Raw genomic sequence first — 18,899 nt, 5'->3', positions numbered from 1 at the left:
AAAGAATATGTAATGTTATTTCATTGGTTACAAAATCGAATCAAATTTACAAAAAGCGTGACAATATGAGCCCTCTTATCAGCATGACGTTGCACCTTCTCTGGTTTAGATGCACGGACTGATTCGATTGGGAAAAGTGTCATAAAACCGCTGTATCCTCTTTTGAGGCAAGCTGGCTGATAACTATTGTAGCTGAGCTGGTCCTTTACGTCCTTGATGCTGGCACTGGACGAAGTTGACACATGCTGGTTCCACACATGTTCCATCTTGAACAGATGTCGGGATTTTTCTGGCCACGGAAATACCTGATCATCTGACCACGGAAGCACCTGACCATCAGCAGACAGTTCAGAGAGACAAACGCGTGGACGAGCATTATCCTGTCGGAAAATGCCAGCAGAAAGCTGACGCATCAGGACGCAGGATGCCCGCAATGTCTCGTTGTGCCGTCATTGTTACGTCAGTCACTACCAGCCGTGACCTGAAGTCATACTCGATGTCTCCCCAAACTATGACACCAAGTGTAGCACTGCTGTGGTTGGAAGAACGGGATCTCTACTTAGGTCACCACCATATTCGCCAAGGATGGTAGTCTCAGGTAACGTAGGAACGCGATTCATCGCTGCACACAATGTGATGCCATTTATCAGCACTCCATTCTTCCCAGTCACATCACAACTCTTTGCAGAGAAAGTAAGCCTAAAACCGTTACAGTAGGGTCATCCGCTGAGAAGATGTGGCCAATTATGGAGAGTGCCTCTTTCTCAAAACATCGATTTATCTCGAAAAATAATTAATACTTTTTAATATTTGAAATTAGTACGTTTTTGAATTACCGTGGGTTATACATACAGTAAACAGCAAGTAAGCAAACGTGAATGTTGACGAGTTACACAGAACCCGATTTTCAACGGTTTTTCCAATGTATTTCTCGACGTAACAAAGCAATCGAATTATAAAAGGGCAATCGATAGCTCTTTTCAAACCCTACAACTTTTTCTTCGAGACTTTTTGATTGGATCTACAGGTTTTTATCTATTTAAGAAAAACCGTTTTTTGCAACTTTCCTAATCTTTTTGGCCACGTTCGCCATTTAGATCGAGTTTCATGAAGAAGAAACTCTATTTAAAATTTAATTTCCTATCCGCTCATATTTTCTGTTTCAGGTAGTAATTTTTACAATGCTTGGGCCCACGTGAAAGTGTGCGATCTATTTTTAAATGTTTGCGAATCATGTGACTGAGACAGGATGTGGGTACCGGCGTAGTTTTCACCTACCAACTGAAAAGCACATCCAGTCCCGCCAGTTCACCGGCGCTCGCCGTTAATCCGGTGGACGGACTCGATCCCGGAAGCAGCGAGCTTGCGGGGGCAGGTATCCGGGCGGGTGCGATAGTTAACTCTCGCACAGTACTTCACATATTTCATTACATCACAACCCGTCGATGTGCAGCCCAAAGTTCTCGTCCCTACGTTATTCAAATCGTTCCACATGTGAAACAATTGAGAAATTAGTGATCGCCGTAACTGGACTCGAAGCCAGAACCGTGCCTTCCATGGGGAATGCTGTTGCCGAGTGAGGTACGGCTGGCATAACAGAAGCTGTGAGGAGAGGTCGTCAATCGCTCCAGTCGTCCTATATACTCAGCCACAACATACAAGGGGCATTCATTAAGTAATTCATCAAATTCTTTGTTCTGAAAGCAGGTTGGTTTCATTCATGTTTCCGCTACACGATATTATTCCTCACTCTTTTGGCTACGAAACCCTGTTCTTCAAAATAATCTCCGTTCAGAGCAACGGTCTCACGACATCTGACTGGGAGGGTTTGTATGCCCGCATGGTACTACTCTACTGGTCTACGTCAGAGCCAACGTCTTGCTGCATGAGTAACCTCCCCTTCGTCCACGTGTGCATCTTTCATTGAGCCAATCAGTTGGAAATCGGAAGGTGCGAGACACCGGCTGTAGGGTGGATGAGGGAGAACAATCCAATGAAGTTTTTGAGCTTCTCTCTGGTGTGCAGACTTATGTGTTGCCTGGCGTTGTCATGGAGAACGAGAAGTTCCTTTACAAATTGTGCCGACGACCACACTGAAGTTGTTTCTTCAAGTTCAGAGTGTTTCAGAGTTGGTCGTTGCGCCAAGAGGGAGGACATCAAACAGAATGACCCCAAGAGTCCCGGAAGAGCGTTGCCATGACTTTACTCGCTGAGGGTGAGGCTTTCAGCTTTTTCTTTGGGGGACAGATGGTACGGTAGCACTCCGTGGATTGCCTCTGAGACGACGTCCAGTACAAAACTGGCCGTCTCCTCGCGCTCAAGAAATTCCGCCCTGATTATCTTCCGTTAGGCGGCGAGGAGACCAGTAGGCTCACACCGTTGAGTACCCCAACTGGCGGAAGAGTGTCTCAACACCACCAAAGGAGACGTCCAGTTGTGATCCGTCGATCACCTTCAATGAGAGTGTCCGCACGTTCCAGGTGTCACTGCTCTGTGCGGCAGGCCGGCACGTGGGGGATCGGACAGGTTTGCGCGACCTTGTTGATGATGACAGACGCTTCTCCCAACGATTCGCCGGGCTTTTGTTCACTTCCAGGTCTCCGTAGACATTCTGCAAGCGCCTATATATACCTGCGATGCTCTGTTTGTCCGCCTAGGGAATCTCAGTGACAGCTCTCTACTTGAGCACAATTTAAACATAATTTAAGAGAATTTTTGGTGGCCAACTCCTTCTTCCATCCATGAGTTTCTCAACAAGTGCAGTAGACCATTTTAATGAAAATTTATTATACTTTAATTTTTGACAATACTTGGTTGCAACAGCCAAGTAACTACCTAATGTGTGAATGATGGAGGTATGGAAAGCAGATGTAAGTCTTAAGTCTGTAAATAGTGGAAGTTTAATTTTAAATCTTGTACATAATCTGACTGTTCTCAACTGACGATCACTGAAATGAATAATTTACTTTAACTTTTGACAATACTTGGTTGTAATAGCCAAGAAACTAGCAAATATCTGAATGATGGATTTCATGAAAGCAGATGTAAGGATTAAACCTGTAAATATTAGAAGTCTAAATTTAATTCATGTACGTAATTTTACTGTTTATTGACTATCATTAAAATTAATGAAACTGAAGTTTCTAATTACATTTTTGTAATGTGTTTATGTGACATGTTCCACACCCAGGAGGATTCCCTCTTTTATGGGTCTGTGGAATGAATAATTAATCTAATCTCTAATCTAATCCACTGCAGACGCCATTTTTAAGGCTACAGATAGTGTCGCCATCTGTTGGAACTTCATGAATCTATAGTGGCTGAAGCGAGGATATTTCACGATGTCCGATAATAAATCCCACATTTTTTCAACTGAAAACAGTGATGCATTACTTACTGAACGCCCCTCGTGGATTGTGCAACCACAGATTGTTATTGAATTCCCGTCGCATGCGCTGCAGTTACTCTTTACACAGAGTGTAACAGATGAGTTATTACCCGCGCCAGTTGGGTAGTGACGATCGCTATTGCTATCGCCAATGCCAGCTTCCGTATTTCCAGAGGAAGGGAACTATTCTTCAGGTCTTCTTTCAATCCACCTTAATGGTGTTGATCCCCACCTTGCTGATTTCAAAGACGAGTGAATTCCACAGGATGCAAAGAAACTTCTCGGAGGGGTCGCGCGATTCAGAACCTTGCAGCAAGCACAAACTGGAAATGGGCAATTGGAGTGCCTACTCAGCTCTGAAGGCTGGTTGGACGGAAACTCTGCATGTTATAATAATTCTGTACAGCGATTTTGCACCTCCCAAAATGCAGTCAGCCGACAGCCCTCGCGAGGATAGGCAGGGAGTCATAGGCAGTACGGGACGGAGCCAACTTTCGGAAGCGTTGAGTGTATGAAGCCAGCAAAAGGAGATCCTCACTGATGAATAAAGTTCCTTTCCGGTTATTGTGAGAAAGGGAGAGCTGGTCACAAGTCTCATATTACAACGTCGACACGTCTGGTAGCTGGAAGCAGTGTTTAGCAACAACGAGGCAGACTTGCAGAAGTTTTTCGGAAAACAAATTCTATTTATTCCAGTGGAAATTTGCGCTGGTTTTGTGTGTCTATTTGAGTACCTTTTTAGACTGCTGTCTAGCTTTGTTTATGGAGGAAATAGACACTGGTGTGCAAAACGTAAATAGGAAAGTGACTTTCGAATGACTTGTCACTCCCAAGTAACACAGCTCGATGAATCTTGGGCCACCCACAGAAGCAGCTGCTAATGTATACTACAGAAGGTAACAAAGAAATACGCGACGACACGAACAAAAATGACACTATGGAAAAAAGACGATAATTGCATTAAGGTCTTGAAGTCACCGCTATTTATGATGGTTCCCTGGACATTACGAAAGGCTGGGTGATCAGTACCAATGTCAGTACATGGCCTGCAACGTGCTCTTCTGATGATCACAAGTTCGATAAGGATTTTTTGTGTTAGGGTGACAACTCCTGCATGGTCGTTGGAGCGTGTGGGGGTGCTGCAATATGTCTGCCCAGCGCATCCCACAAGTGCCCGGTGGGATTTAAGTCGATGCAACAGTGTGGTGAATCCACTCAACAAATATTCTCTAGTTCCAAGGGCGCCTCCAGCCGGGAAGTTCGATGGGGTCGAACTTTGTGTAAGGTTTCTAGTTTATTTTTGGTATTCGATGAAAGTGATCTGAGCTCTACTTTCATTCGATGTGTCATTCTTCGTATATATACTATGGATGTTTTTGAAACAATAGTTTTCAACTGTCGATATGTTACGCTGCAGATGGTCTGAGTAGAAGCACTGTGATCTCTGTCTGCCAGGAACATTGTCTTTGCTGCTGCATTCTGCGATAAGTGCGTGAGTAGGGTATTGGTCACACTACTGAGCAGTCTGGAAATAGCTCGCGGAGCGGAGAGATAAAGATACACAGGATGCCGAATTTTGGAAACATGATTTGATAAAGATTAATTTGAAAAATGTGAAGAGTTACAGGTAATATTGTTGCTACTTTGCTTGCCTGTGCGCGAATTAGGTTGTATTTGGGAAACGGAAAGCTTTAGTGGGATTTTTTTTTATTCGTTCGGGTTAGTAGTTTCATTGTTCAGACGTGAGTAGGTTGTCTGTTCATATGAATTGCACCCAGAAGTTATAGATTTATCACTCCTTTACCATTCCAACAATTAATTTCATGTCAGAGTCATATTTGTAATGGCCCGCCGATTATCCCCGCGCGGTCTAACGCACGGCTTTCCAGAGAAGGAAGGAGCGCCTGGTCCCCGGCATGAATCCGCCCGGCGGATTTGTGTCGAGGTCCGGTGAGCCGGCCAGTCTGTGGATGGTTTTCAGGCGGGCTGGTTCCCTTTATTCAGCCTCAGCTACACCATGTCGACGATTTCTGTGCAAACAAATTCTCCACGTACGCGTACACCACCGTTACTCTACCACGCAAACACAGGGGTTACACTCGTCTGGTGTGAGACGTTCCCTGGAGGGATCCAGAGGAGGCCGAACCGCATAATAACCCTGAAAGAGTGGTTCGGTGTGGGGCGCCGGAGGGGTGAAGTGGACTGCGGTATTCGTCGTGGCGTTGTGGGCCACTGCGGCTGCGGCGGGGACAGAGCCTCTCCGTCGTTTCTAGGCCCCTCCGTTAACATACAATACAATGCAATACATATTTGTTACAAGAATCGGGATTTTTGAGGATGGCTGTAATTGTTAAGGACGGTATCAGAGTGTCAGTATAGTTTCTGAACGCTAGTCTCTACACATTGTTCAGTAACTGCAATACACTCCACTCTCTCCTCGAGAATTTTGTTTTCGGATTATGTGTGTGCCACATTGCACTTTGCGGAGAACAATGGCTAAGACTGAACCACGATCTGCTTACAACAGTTGCACTTCGCTGCACTGCACTGCGCAAGGTTTTCTTTACTTTTTAACTGGCTTTCCGCTGCGCTGTACCTTTAATGTTCACCACTTTCGACCAGTTCCGAGTTTCCGTAGCCGCAGGTAAGCCATGAAAATTTCTCAGATTCCGTTTTTCATCACAGTCAGGACAATAAGATCATTCACAGTCAATTGTTGTAATTCAAAATTACTATTAGGTTTAGTTTAGATAAAGTTAGTCCAGATCTCATTGCTTACGCAGAAAAACTTATGTTTGCAGTGCAGTGTTACTTTCTCGTGTGCAATATTTAATGTCTGGAATTGTATTTAGTCAATTTCCTTACGCAAAATCTCAGGGTATTTTTAAAGGAAAACTTATGTTCTTTATCCTTTGAAAATTCTTTTTCAATTTGATGAAGATTTTTTATTCTGTTACTTTTGTGTGTTGAAACTGCAAGTCAAGCATTGTGACACGACGCATTAAAGCAAACTTCACTGCACTGCGCAACACTCAGTTTCCCAGGACAGTTTTAAGTTTTCCGATTATTTCGGTAAAGGTATAATCAAATACAGTTACACGGATTCAAGTAGTTTTGGCGACTCATTTAATCAGATATCGTTTCCATAATCAATCCACCTGCGTTATCCAGAGTTCCAACACAAACACGCACGAAGCTACATTTATACTTCGCAAGCCACCCAACGGTGTGTGGCGGCGGGCACTTTACGTGCCACTGTCATTACCTCCCTTTCCTGTTCCAGTCGCGTATGGTTCGCGGGAAGAACGACTGCCGAAAGTCTCCGTGTGCGCTCGAATCTCTCTAATTGTACATTCGTGATCTCCTCGCGAGGTAGAAGTAAGGGGACACAATATATTCGATACCTCATCCAGAAACGCACCTTCTCGAAATCTGGACAGCAAGCTACACCGCGATGCAGAGCGCCTTTATTGCAGAGTCTGCCACTTGAGTTTGCTAAACATCTCTGTAACGCTATCACGCTTTCCAAATACCCTGTGACGAAACGCGCCGCTCTTCTTTGGATCTTCTCTATCTCCTCTGTCAACCCAACCTGGTACGGAGCCCACACTGATGAGCAATACTCAAGTATAGGTCGAACGAGTGTTTTGTAAGCCACTCCCTTTGTTGATGGACTACATTTTCTAAGGACTCTCCCAATGAATCTCAACCTGGCACCCGCATTACCAACAATTAATTTTATATGATCATTCCACTTCAAATCGTTCCGCATGCATACTCCCAGATATTTTACAGAAGTAACTGCTACCAGTGTTTGTTCCGCTATCATATAATCATACTATAAAGGATCCTATTCACCATTGCTGTTCAATTATGCTCTTGAATATGTAATGAGAGAATGGTACAAGGAAAATCCTATGAATATTAAAATTGGAACTAAGAAAGATAAAATAAACCTAAATTGCTTGGGATTTGCTGATGTCCTAGCATTACTAGCTAATAATATTCAGGAAGCCACGAAACAAATAACAAGCTTACAAAATATAGCACAAAAATTAGGACTCCAGAGATCATTTGAAAAGACTGAAATAATGGTAACGGATCCACTTGTAATAGATCACATCACAGTGAACAATAGGGAAATTAAAATAGTGAAACAATTTAAATACCTGGGTGAAATTATAACACATAAATTGGACGAGAAACCTGCATGGCGAGCAAGAACTAATAAAATGATAAAAGCTGAAAAACTAACATGGTCTACGTACAATAAAAAATGTCTATCAATTAAAACAAAATTAAAACATTACAAGACGGTGGTTCAACCAGATGTTACATACGGAAGTGAAATTCTTTTTAAAGTCACCCAGAAAAACAGAATTGACAAAATTTTAAAAGTAGAGAGAAGAATTGCTAGAACATGCATAAATAAGAAATATCAAAAAGCTGGGCAATGGCGGATAGTTCCAAATGAAGTGGTATACAGAGAACTGGAGCCCATCACTGATACTATACGAAAGAAAAGGATCTCTTTTTGTGGTCACATCCTGAGGACACCAGAAACCAGATTATCAAGGAAAATTATTGAGAAACTCTGGAATTTGAAACAACAAGGAGGATGGCTGAAGGAAATAAGAGAGGATATGGAAGAACTGGAAATAACTCTGGATGATTTGCAGAACAAAACGCCAAATTTAAAGAAGTTGAGGGACACAGAAATAAGATTTAAACCAAAAATTGACAAACGACATACAATGAAAATGGTATTTACAGATAAGGAACGACGAAAAGCATCGGAACGAATGAAGAGATACTGGGCCACTCGGAAGGGGAAAATACCAAAGAAGAGGACCAGAAATGATTGACTGAAGTGGTCCAATGAGGCCGTAAAAGCAGAAGAAGAAGAAGAAAAAGGATCCTTCTTTCTATGTATTCGCAATACATTACATTTGTCTATGTTAAGGGTCAGTTGCCAATCCCTGCACCAAGTGCCTATCCGCTGCAAATCTTCCTGCATTTCGCTGCCATTTTCCAATGCTGCAATTTCTCTGCATACTACAGCATCATCCGCGAAAAGCCGCATGGAACTTCCGACACTATCTACTAGGTCATTTATATATATTGTGAAAAGCAATGGTCCCATAACACTCCCCTGTGGCACGCCAGAGGTTACTTTAACGTCTGTAGACGTCTCTCCATTGAGAGCAACATGCCGGGGCCTGTTTTCTAAAAAGTCTTCAATCCAGCCACACAGCTGGTCTGATATTCCGTAGGCTCTTACTTTGTTGATCAGGCGACAGTGCGGAACTGTATCGAACGCCTTCCGGAAGTCAATGAAAATGGCATCTACCTAGGAGCCTGCATCTAATATTTTCTGGGTCTCATGAACAAATAAAGCGAGTTGGGTCTCACACGATCGCTGTTTCCGGAATCGATGTTGATTCCTACAGAGTAGATTCTGGGTTTCCAGAAATGACATGATACGTGATCAAAAAATATGTTCTAAAATTCTACAACAGATCGATGTCAGAGATATAGGCCTATAGTTTTGCGCATCTGCTCGACGATCCATCTTGAAGACTGGGACTACCTGTGCTCTTTTCCAATCATCTGAAACCTTCCGTTCCTCTAGAGGCTTGCGGTACACGGCTGTTAGAAGGGGGGCAAGTTCTTTCGCGTACTCTGTGTAGAATCGAACTGGTATCCCGTCAGGTCCAGTGGACTTTCCTCCGTTGAGTGATTTCAGTTGCTTTTCTATTCCTTCGACACTAATTTCGATGTCAGCCATTTTTTCGTTCGTGCGAGGATTTAGAGAAAGAACTGCAGTGCGGTCTTCCTCTGTGAAACAGCTTTGGAAAAAGGTGTTTGGTATCTCAGCTTTACGCGTGTCATCCTCTGTTTCAATTCCATCATCATCCCAGAGTGTCTGGATATGCTGTTTCGAGCCTCTTACTGATTTAACGTAAGACTAGAACTTGTACAGTTACAAATTATAAAATTCTACTTATTATTTATTTTTATTTCGAAAAGTTACAATTGCCATCCATAAAAATGAAGCCAGGACCGAATACACCCCTGAAAATATGGACATTGTTCCGGTGTAAAATCGAGCGTCGGCAAGACGGGCAAGAACGTTAGAGTATAGAGGGCTGTGAGACGGCGTCAGCCAATAGTACGCTGACCGACTCCTCTCTAGGACGACAACGAGACAGTAGCGCTGTCTACACGAAGAGGACATAAGCGCCGTGCCGCGTGGCAGCGGCCCAGTTGGAGTCTAGGTGACTTACGAACTCTGCAGCTGCGACTTAGGAACTGCATTGTTTGGCTTATATTACGAAATGTATATACTGAAGAGATTGCTTATGTTTGTCTGTCGCGCATTGCTCGCTAAACTTGTGTATTTCACAAAAGTTGAGTACTGTGATCATTTTCTTTTGTAATAAACTTTATTAATACGATCTGCTTGAATTGTTATCTAGTGAACCAAGAAGCAGGTTTCCTAGGCATCCACATATCTCATGAGTGGGCGGACAAAAAAATGGCTCTGAGCACTATGGGACTTAACATCTATGGTCATCAGTCCCCGAGAACTTAGAACTACTTAAACCTAACTAACCTAAGGACAGCACACAACACCCAGCCATCACGAGGCAGAGAAAATCCCTGACCCCGCCGGGAATCGAACCCGGGAACCCGCGCGTGGGAAGCGAGAACGCTACCGCACGACCACGAGATGCGGGCGAGTGGGCGGGCACAACAGACGTGGGGAGGGAGAACACTGCCACAGAAACGTTAACTGGTGAATGTTCTGTGTTCAAAGCTTTGGAGGTCAGTGCACTTATTATACCTTGCCCCCCCCCCCCCCCAATAAAATCTGGACAACAAAAACCATCATGTTCGACTATGTTCCTGGGTGCATTAAGTGTTTCCACTTCTCGCCATACTGCGCGTTGCTGGTTGAAATGTCCCTGCTGGATGTGTTACTCAGATAACATCCAATGACTAGTACACATTCGCGGTCACTGAGCTCTTCTGATATCCTGCTGTTTCTGCTACTCTTTTGACAACACAAAACTTCCCGCCTGCTTTTATACCGGCAGGTCCGCCTCTCGTGAGACGTAGTGGTCACAACCACCTTACATAATATATGAAGATAGTAACTGTTCCCGAAAGAACAGATACCATTGATGACCGTGCAGCTTCTCTAGAATAAATGGTAATTAATTCAAACTCTCAGCTGCCGACAGGTGTTGTTGATATACCTCGATTGGGACACCTGAAAATGTGTCCCCCGACCGGGACTCGAACCCGGGACCGCCTGCTTACGTGGCAGACACTCTATCCATCTGAGCCACCGAGGACACAAATACATTGCGCGACTGGAGGGACTTATCCGTTGCACATTTCCTGTGAGACGCACATTCCCAACTGTCCCCAAGACAAGGCAATGCAGATTGCTGTATACAGCTCCCTGCCGCCGTTGGATAAGCAGCTGCAGCAGCAAGTCGTATACCCCTAGCTTACTTATTTGTTACCTAGTTTAATTCTTAATTTCTTTGCGTGTTTTTGGGTACTTGCATTGTTTAATTCATAAACTTCGGGCGTATTATAGTATTTGAGAGTTGTAGCATCGCGCTTTAGTACCTGAATAGTCTAAATTCGCGTAGTCGTCTGTCTTCTGTTTTTGTTTTGAACGGTCAGTGTCGGTTGGTCACAGCCAGTGGGCTCCCTGCCGCCCGTGGATAAGCAGCTGCAGCAGCAAGTCGTATACCTCTAGCTTACTTATTTGTTACATAGTCTAATTCTTAATTTCTTTGCGTGTTTTTGGGTACTTGCATTGTTTAATTCATAAATTTTGGGCGTAGTATAGTATTTGAGAGTTGTAGCACCGCGCTTAGTGTTTACTTAGTAGATTCTTACTTAAATTGCGTGTGAGTTTCGTATAGGAGGTGTAATTTCGAGTTTTAGTTACTGTAATCGTAAATTCAGGCAGATTGTAGCGCAGTCGTTAGGCATTTGTACAGGTTATCTAGGCACGGACTCGTGTTTCAGTAACTGTTGTTCAACATCGATTAGAATGGACAGGGACTGTGATTGCTGTGTTCGGATGAGGGCTGAGTTGGCATCCCTTCGCTCACAGCTGCAAGCGGCGCTGACTCCGGTCGCGCAGCTTGAGGCTGTTGCCAATGGGCACCACTGTGGGGAGCCAGACGGGGATGTCAACCTCGTCCCGTCTGTCCCCAGATCGGTCTGCCGCTGTGGTTGCCCCGGTTACTGCCCGCAGTGGGGCTGAGCTCTCGCCTGTGGTTGATTGGGAGGTCGTTCCAAGGCGTGGCAGGCAGCGAAGGACGTCCCCGGAGACTGATCAGAAAGCCTCCCCGGTGCGTCTGACAAACAGGTTTCTGGCACTGTCTCTGGCTGAGCCAGATGCAGCTGCCTGCCCTGTTTCAGAGGATGATTCTCAGCCTTCAAGGTCCGGGCAATCACAGAGGGTGGGCTTATTGGTAGTTGGGAGTTCCAATGTTAGGCGCGTAATGGGGCCCCTTAGGGATATGGCGGCTAAGGAGGGGAAGAAATCCAGTGTGCACTCCGTGTGAATTCCGGGTGGAGTCATTCCTGATGTGGAAAGGGTCCTTCCGGATGCCATGAAGAGCACAGGGTGCAGCCAGCTGCAGGTGGTGGCACATGTCGGCACTAATGACGTGTGTCGCTTTGGAGCTGAGGAAATTCTCTCTGGATTCCAGCGGCTATCTGATTTGGTGAAGGCTGCAGGTCTTGCTCACCATCTGCAGCGTCGTTGACAGAACCGACTGCGGACCTTTGGTGCAGAGCTGGGTGGAGGGTCTGAATCAGAGGCTCAGACGGTTTTGCGACCGTGTTGGCTGCCGATTCCTTGACTTGCGCCATAGGGTGGTGGGGTTTCGGGTTCCACTGAATAGGTCAGGTTCCGCTGAATAGGGCAGCGGAGGCTGTGTGGCGTGGACTGGGCGGTTTTTTAGGTTAGAAGGCCTCGGGGAAGTACGGGGTGGGCTGCAATCTCAAAGGGTGCATGGCAAATACGGGACGTGCTTGGATCAAGGAACAGTCGGAATTGTAGTTGTAAACTGTTGTAGTTGTGCTGGGAAAGTCCCTGAGCTTCAAGCGCTAATAGAAATCACAGAGGCTGAAACCGTTATAGGTACAGAAAGCTGGCTAAAGCCTGAAATAAGTTATGCAGAAATTTTTACGAAGTCTCAGACGGTGTTCAGGAAAGATAGATTAGGCAGAATTGGTGGTGGAGTGTTTGTGTCTGTCAGTAGTGGTTTATCTTGTTGTTGAGTCGAAGTAGATACTCCGTGCGAATTGGTATGGGTGGAGGTTATACTTAACAGCCGAACTAAGTTAATAATTGGCTCCTTCTACCGACCCCCAGACTCCGATGGTATAGTTGCTGAACAGTTCAGAGAAAATTTGAGTCTCGTAACAAATAAATACCCCACTCATACGGTTATAGTTGGTGGGGACTTCAACCTTCCCTCGATATGTTGGCAAAAATACTTGTTCAAAACCGGTGGTAGGCAGAAAACATCTTCCTAAATTGTCCTAAATGCTTTCTCCGAAAATTTTTTCGAGCAGTTAGTCCACGAACTCAGGCGAATTGTAAATGGTTGCGAAAACACACTTGACCTCTTAGCCACAAACAATCCAGAGCTGATAGAGAGTATCATGACTCATACAGGGATTAGTGATCACAAGGTCGTTGTAGCTAGGCTCAATACCGTTTCTTCCAAATCCACCAGAAACAAACGCAAAATAATTTTATTTAAAAAAGCGGATAAAGTGTTACTAGAAGCCTTCCTAAGAGACAATCTCCATTCCTTCCGAACTGACTATGCAAATGTAGATGAGATGTGGCTCAAATTCAGAGATACAGTAGCAACAGCAATTGAGAGATTCATACCTCATAAATTGGAAAGAGATGGAACTGATCCCCCGTGGTACACAAAACAGGTCCGAACGCTGTTGCAGAGGCAACGGAAAAAGCATGCGAAGTTCAGAAGAACGAGAAATCCCGAAGATATGCTAAAATTTACAGACGCGCGAAATTTGCCACGGACTTCAATGCGAGATGCCTTTAATAGGTTCCACAACGAAACATTGTCTCGAAATTTGGTAGAAAATCCGATGAAATTCTGGTCGTATGTAAAGTACACAAGCGGCAAGACGCAGTCAATACCTTCGCTGCGTAGTGCCGATGGTACTGTTACCGACGACTGCGCCGCTAAAGCGGAGTTATTGAACGCAGTTTTCCGAAATTCCTTCACTAGGAAAGACGAATGGAATATTCCAGAATTTGAAACACGAACAGCTGCTAGCATGAGTTTCTTAGAAGTAGATACCTTAGGGGTTGCGAAGCAACTCAAATCGCTTGATCCGGGCAAGTTTTCAGGTCCAGATTGTATGCCGATTAGGTTCCTTTCAGATTACGCTGATACAATAGCTCCCTACTTAGCAATCATATACAACCGCTCACTCGCCGATAGATCTGTACCTACAGATTGGAAAATTGCGCAGGTCGCAGCAGTGTTTAAGAAGGGTAGTAGGAGTAATCCATCTAACTACAGATCTATATCATTGACGTCGGTTTTCAGTAGGGTTTTGGAGCATATACTGTATTCAAACATTATGAATCACCTCGAAGGGAACGATCTATTGATACGTAATCAGCATGGTTAAACATCGTTCTTGTGGAACGCAGCTAGCTCTTTATTCGCACGAAGTAATGGCCCCTATCGACAGGGGATCTCAAGTTGATTCCGTATTTCTAGATTTCCGGAAAGCTTTTGACACCGTTCCTCACAACCGACTTCTAATCAAGTTGCGGGCCTATGGGGTATCGTCTCAGTTGTGCGACTGGATTCGTTATTTCCTGTCAGGAAGGTCGCAGTTCGTAGTAATAGATGGCAAATCATAAACTGAAGTGATATCAGGTGTTCCCCAGGGAAGCGTCCTGGGACCTCTGCTGTTCCTGATCATTATAAATGACCTGGGTGACAATCTGAGCAGTTCTCTTAGGTTGTTCGCAGATGATGCTGTAATTTACCGTCTAGTAAGGTCATCCGAAGACCAGTATCAGTTGCAAAGCGATTTAGAAAAGATTGCTGTATGGTGTGGCAGGTGGCAGTTGACGCTAAATAAAGAAAAGTGTGAGGTGATCTACATGAGTTCCAAAAGAAATCCGTTGGAATTCGATTACTCGATAAATAGTACAATTCTCAAGGCTGTCAATTCAACTAAGCACCTGGGTGTTAAAATTACGAACAACTTTAGTTGGAAAGACCACATGGATAATATTGTGGGGAAGGCGAGCCAAAGGTTGCGTTTCATTGGCAGGACACTTAGAAGATGCAACAAGTCCACTAAAGGGACAGCTTACACTACACTCGTTCGTCCTCTGTTAGAATATTGCTGCGCGGTGTGGGATCCTTACCAGGTGGGATTGACGGAGGACATCGAAAGGGTGAAAAATAGGGCAGCTCGTCTTGTATTATCACGTAATAGGGGAGATAGTGTGGCAGATATGGTACGCGAACTGGGATGGAAGTCATTAAAGTAAAAACGTTTTTCGTCGCGGCGAGATCTATTTACGAAATTTCAGTCACCAACTTTCTCTTCCGAATGCGAAAATATTTTTTTGAGCCCAACCTACATAGGTAGGAATGGTCATCAAAATAAAATAAGAGAAATCAGAGCTCGAACAGAAAGGTTTAGGTGTTCGTTTTTCCCACTTGCAGTTCGGGAGTGGAATGATAGAGAGGTAGCATGATTGTGGTTCGATCAACCCTCTGCCAAGCGCTTAAATGTGAATTGCAGAGAAGTCATGTAGATGTAGATGTAGATACATAAGCAATGTTCCTAACAGATATTTGCCCATCCACTCATTCCTCGCGCCCACTAAGGTGACGATTCCCGTAAGAGTTTGGGCAACCTGTGCACATTCACACAGATTAAGGTCAATGGCCAGGTAGCCTTTCAACTATATATCAAGATAGTAACTGTTCCCGAAAGAACAGATACCATTGATGACCGTGCAGCTTCTCTAGAATAAAAGATAATCAATTCAGACCCTCAACTGCCGACAGGTGGTGTTGATATACCTCGTCGGGTCAGCTGAATGCTATTAGGAACATTACGTATATACATTGTGGACAGTTGGGAATGTGGGTCTCACGAGAAGCGTGCAAGGGATGAGTTCCTGCAGTTGCGCTATTCATCTGTCTCCTCGGTGGCTCAGTGGATGCCGGCACGGTAGCTCAGCGTGTTCGGTCAGAGGGTTAGCTACCCTCTGTAATAAAAAAATGAGTGAACGGATCAACCAACAACCTGAACGGGTGTCTTGAGACGTCCGGCCCGAACATATACAACGAAGAAATTAGAACAAAATGAGATCAACAAAAAAAAATAAAAAATAAAAATAAAAATAAAAAAAATGGATAGAGCGTCAGCCATGTAAGCAGGTGATCCCGGATTCGAGTCCCGGTCGGGGCACACATTTTCAGCTGTCCCCATCGAGGTATATCAACAACACCTGTCGGCAGCTGAGGGTTTCAATTAATTATCATTTACATTGCATAATGGTTGTCCTACTACTTTTGGTCAGAGATTGTATGAGACGGTAGTTGGCTCGATTCGATACCTCAAAATTCCTAATGAGAATATGTCGGCTTGTTGTTGCTGTTGCAGGTTGCGAGGCGATGCTGTGTCCGTGGCAACCTCTGCTGCCACTGGTGCTGGCTGTCTGGGCCTCAGTGTCGAGCGGAGAGCTGTTGGTGCGCAAGTGCTGCGGCCAGCATCAGTTCATGGACGACAAATACGCGTGTCGCGACGCAAACGCCAGCCAGGATAACAGCGACGACCCCTGGTGGTGGCTGCCCAAGAGCTCCGTCAGTCTCAGTGAGTGCCGCTGCTGAACGCCGTCACATCTCGGCTGGCTCTTGACTTGAAAAAAAAAAAAAAAAAAAAGAAAGGAAGGAACATCAAGATTTAACGTCCCGTCGACGACGAAGTCATTAGAGGCGGAGCACAAGCTCAAGTTGGGGAAGGACAAGGAAGGAATAGTCGTGCCCTCATCAAAGAAACTATTTCGTCATTTACCATAGTATATTTTAAGGACGCCACAAAGAACGTACATCTGCAAGACCACCGTGATCTCTGCCCCACGTGCTCCAGTGGACCCATATTCCGGAGTACAGCGTTTCAAATCTCCGTTTGTCCATCCAGACAAAGGTTTTCCGTGATTTCCCTACATCCCTTGAGGCTAATTCTAGAGTTGCTCCTTTGAAAGAATCACGGCTAATTTTCCTCCCCATCCTTACACACTTCGAGCTCGAGATCCGTGTCTGATGTCGATGGGACGTTAAGCTCTAACGGCTCTAAGCTCTGGTCTAAGACGGGCCAGGCAACTTCCTCAGTGTAAGATCCGCGCCCCCTTCTCACTAAACCTCCAGAAGTTGCTCAGCGTGGTCAGGGAGTCCATAGAAGTCGGCATGAGAGGTACAGTGAGACTGACCATGCGTTCCCACCCGAGACTTACAAAGATTAAGGCAACCCGTCCTTGGATTATTGCAATGAGTCATTACATAAGATTTCATCCTACCTGTTTTGCCACAAAGCTCTCTTAGTTGATGTCCCTCGCAGAAACAGACTCAGCGTCATCGGATTATCTGGAAAATACATTTCTGTATCCTGTAATGTCTGTGTAATGAAAGCGGGGAGGTAATTACTTGAAATAATGTCCGGTGATGCTCTTAAGATGCGTTTACTAACGAAAACACCGTAATCTGATAATAAACGAAACAATATGTTACTTATTACCTCAAAAGTAACGATTTCTTGATAGCATGGTCCTACGACAGAACCAGACCGAAAGGCATCCCATCGGCGACTGGCGACTGGCGACTGTGGAACGCGGTCTGGATCTTGTACTTAGAATCAAGAAACATCGTAGCTCTCCGTATAACTTTGTTGTGTTAAACGTTATTCATCTGTTTATTGAAATGAATTCCTTCTTGCGTCGTAAGTGTTTAAGACCAGGAGGCTTCTTCTAACGTCTGCAGGGAAAAAACTGCGTTCGTTAGTAAATGTTTATTTAAAATAAATTCTCGCTTCGCGCCAGAATGGCTGTGGTTTCCCTAAGTAGCGTGCGCTGGCGTAACTGTCTGTCTCACAGCTAGTCGCAGCGCCTCACCCCGCCGTCTACCGGCAATGCCAAGGGGTGGAGTGGGTTCTTCAGCAAGTGCGGTAACTGAATTCTTACTCCCTGCTAGGCGTTCTTCAGTGGTGCCGGGGTGTATTGAATGCTATTGATATCTTCAGACGCGAGATAAAATGTAAATCTGGAAATTAAGGGAATAAAATGTAAATCTGGAAATCAAGGGATAGCTTACATCAGTCAGTGGCGATATTTGGACGTATGAGAGGGTGTGGGCTCAGTACATGGTTTTTCCGGCTATTGTCGGCTTTGGAGGCCTAGGAGCCGCTACTTCACATTCAAGTAGCTCCTCAGTTGGCATCATGAAACAAACTTGGTCCAGTTCTCCCACAAAGAAAAAGTCCCCCGCAGAACCGGGAATGGAACTCAGGCGCTTTGCATGGCAGTCATATACGCTGACCTCTCAGCCGCGAAGGTGGACAGGTAACAGGAAGTTTAGGACATTACTTTGAAGGCCAGTTGATGCATTTTTGGAAGCTCATTGTTCAGGAAGTGAAGATATGCACTGTCTCGGTGTAAGGGCTTTGTTTTGTGGGATGATCTACACACAGTGAAGAGAACCATCCAGATGTGACTTCTCTGATCCACTCCAGAGAGATAAAGTGCTATTAATATGGTTCAATATAATGCACTTCCGTTTCATTCAGGGATTCCTTCTCTGACGAGAAGAGTCATCAGTCTATTGACCTTAGGTGTACTTCATAAATTTTTAGAATGCTCGCCGCGCGTGATCAGCCGGGTGGTCTAAGACGCTGCAGTCCTGAACTGAGCGGCTGGTCCCGGCGGAGGTTCGAGTCCTCCCTCGGACATGGGTATGTGTGTTTGTCCTTAGGATAATTCAGGTTAAGTAGTGTGTAAGCTTAGGGACTGATGACCTTAGCAGTTAAGTCCCATAAGATTTCAGACACATTTGAACTTTTTTTTTTTTTTTTTTTTTTTTTAGAATGCTCATTGTTTGCCGATGAAATTGAAGCCCGTTGTGTAGCTGTGGATTTTTTCTAACCAGACTAGTAGACATACCAGTAATAATAAATTCGCACTTAGACATTTTTAGTACATTCCAATCTTGACAGCAGCCCAAATCACCATTTTACTACCCACAGCTGTGCTTGCGTATCAGCACTTTTTTTCATCGTGAGTGATGGTAAGTAAGTTATTGCACGTGCAATAATGTCAGCTGCCCCCACGTGTGTGCCTGTTTGGGTAAGCATGGGTCGCGAGGTGCGCCACGCTCTGTTCACTCCCAAATTGTCCCAACGC

The 18,899-nt window shown here is 44.8% G+C and overlaps 1 protein-coding gene and 1 non-coding gene across 2 annotated transcripts in view; one reads left to right on the top strand and one right to left on the bottom strand.

Annotated features, from left to right (window-relative positions):
- The window catches only part of LOC126419425 (uncharacterized), a 135,009-nt gene that overhangs the window by 61,853 nt on the left and 54,257 nt on the right, over positions 1-18,899 (top strand). The window contains exon 2 of the mRNA XM_050086613.1: positions 16,112-16,321. Within this exon, the coding sequence (XP_049942570.1) occupies positions 16,123-16,321 (199 nt within the window). The 5' untranslated portion in view covers positions 16,112-16,122. The remainder of the gene's footprint in view (positions 1-16,111; positions 16,322-18,899) is intronic.
- Trnat-cgu (transfer RNA threonine (anticodon CGU)) lies at positions 10,676-10,749 on the bottom strand. The gene has a single exon. It is a non-coding gene; the product is annotated as a tRNA-Thr (tRNA).

This window comes from Schistocerca serialis, chromosome 9 (genome assembly GCF_023864345.2).
Source record: "Schistocerca serialis cubense isolate TAMUIC-IGC-003099 chromosome 9, iqSchSeri2.2, whole genome shotgun sequence".
NCBI lineage: Eukaryota > Metazoa > Arthropoda > Insecta > Orthoptera > Acrididae > Schistocerca > Schistocerca serialis.
Note: the sequence above shows the minus strand (reverse complement) of the source record. Positions and strands in the feature narration are given on the sequence as shown.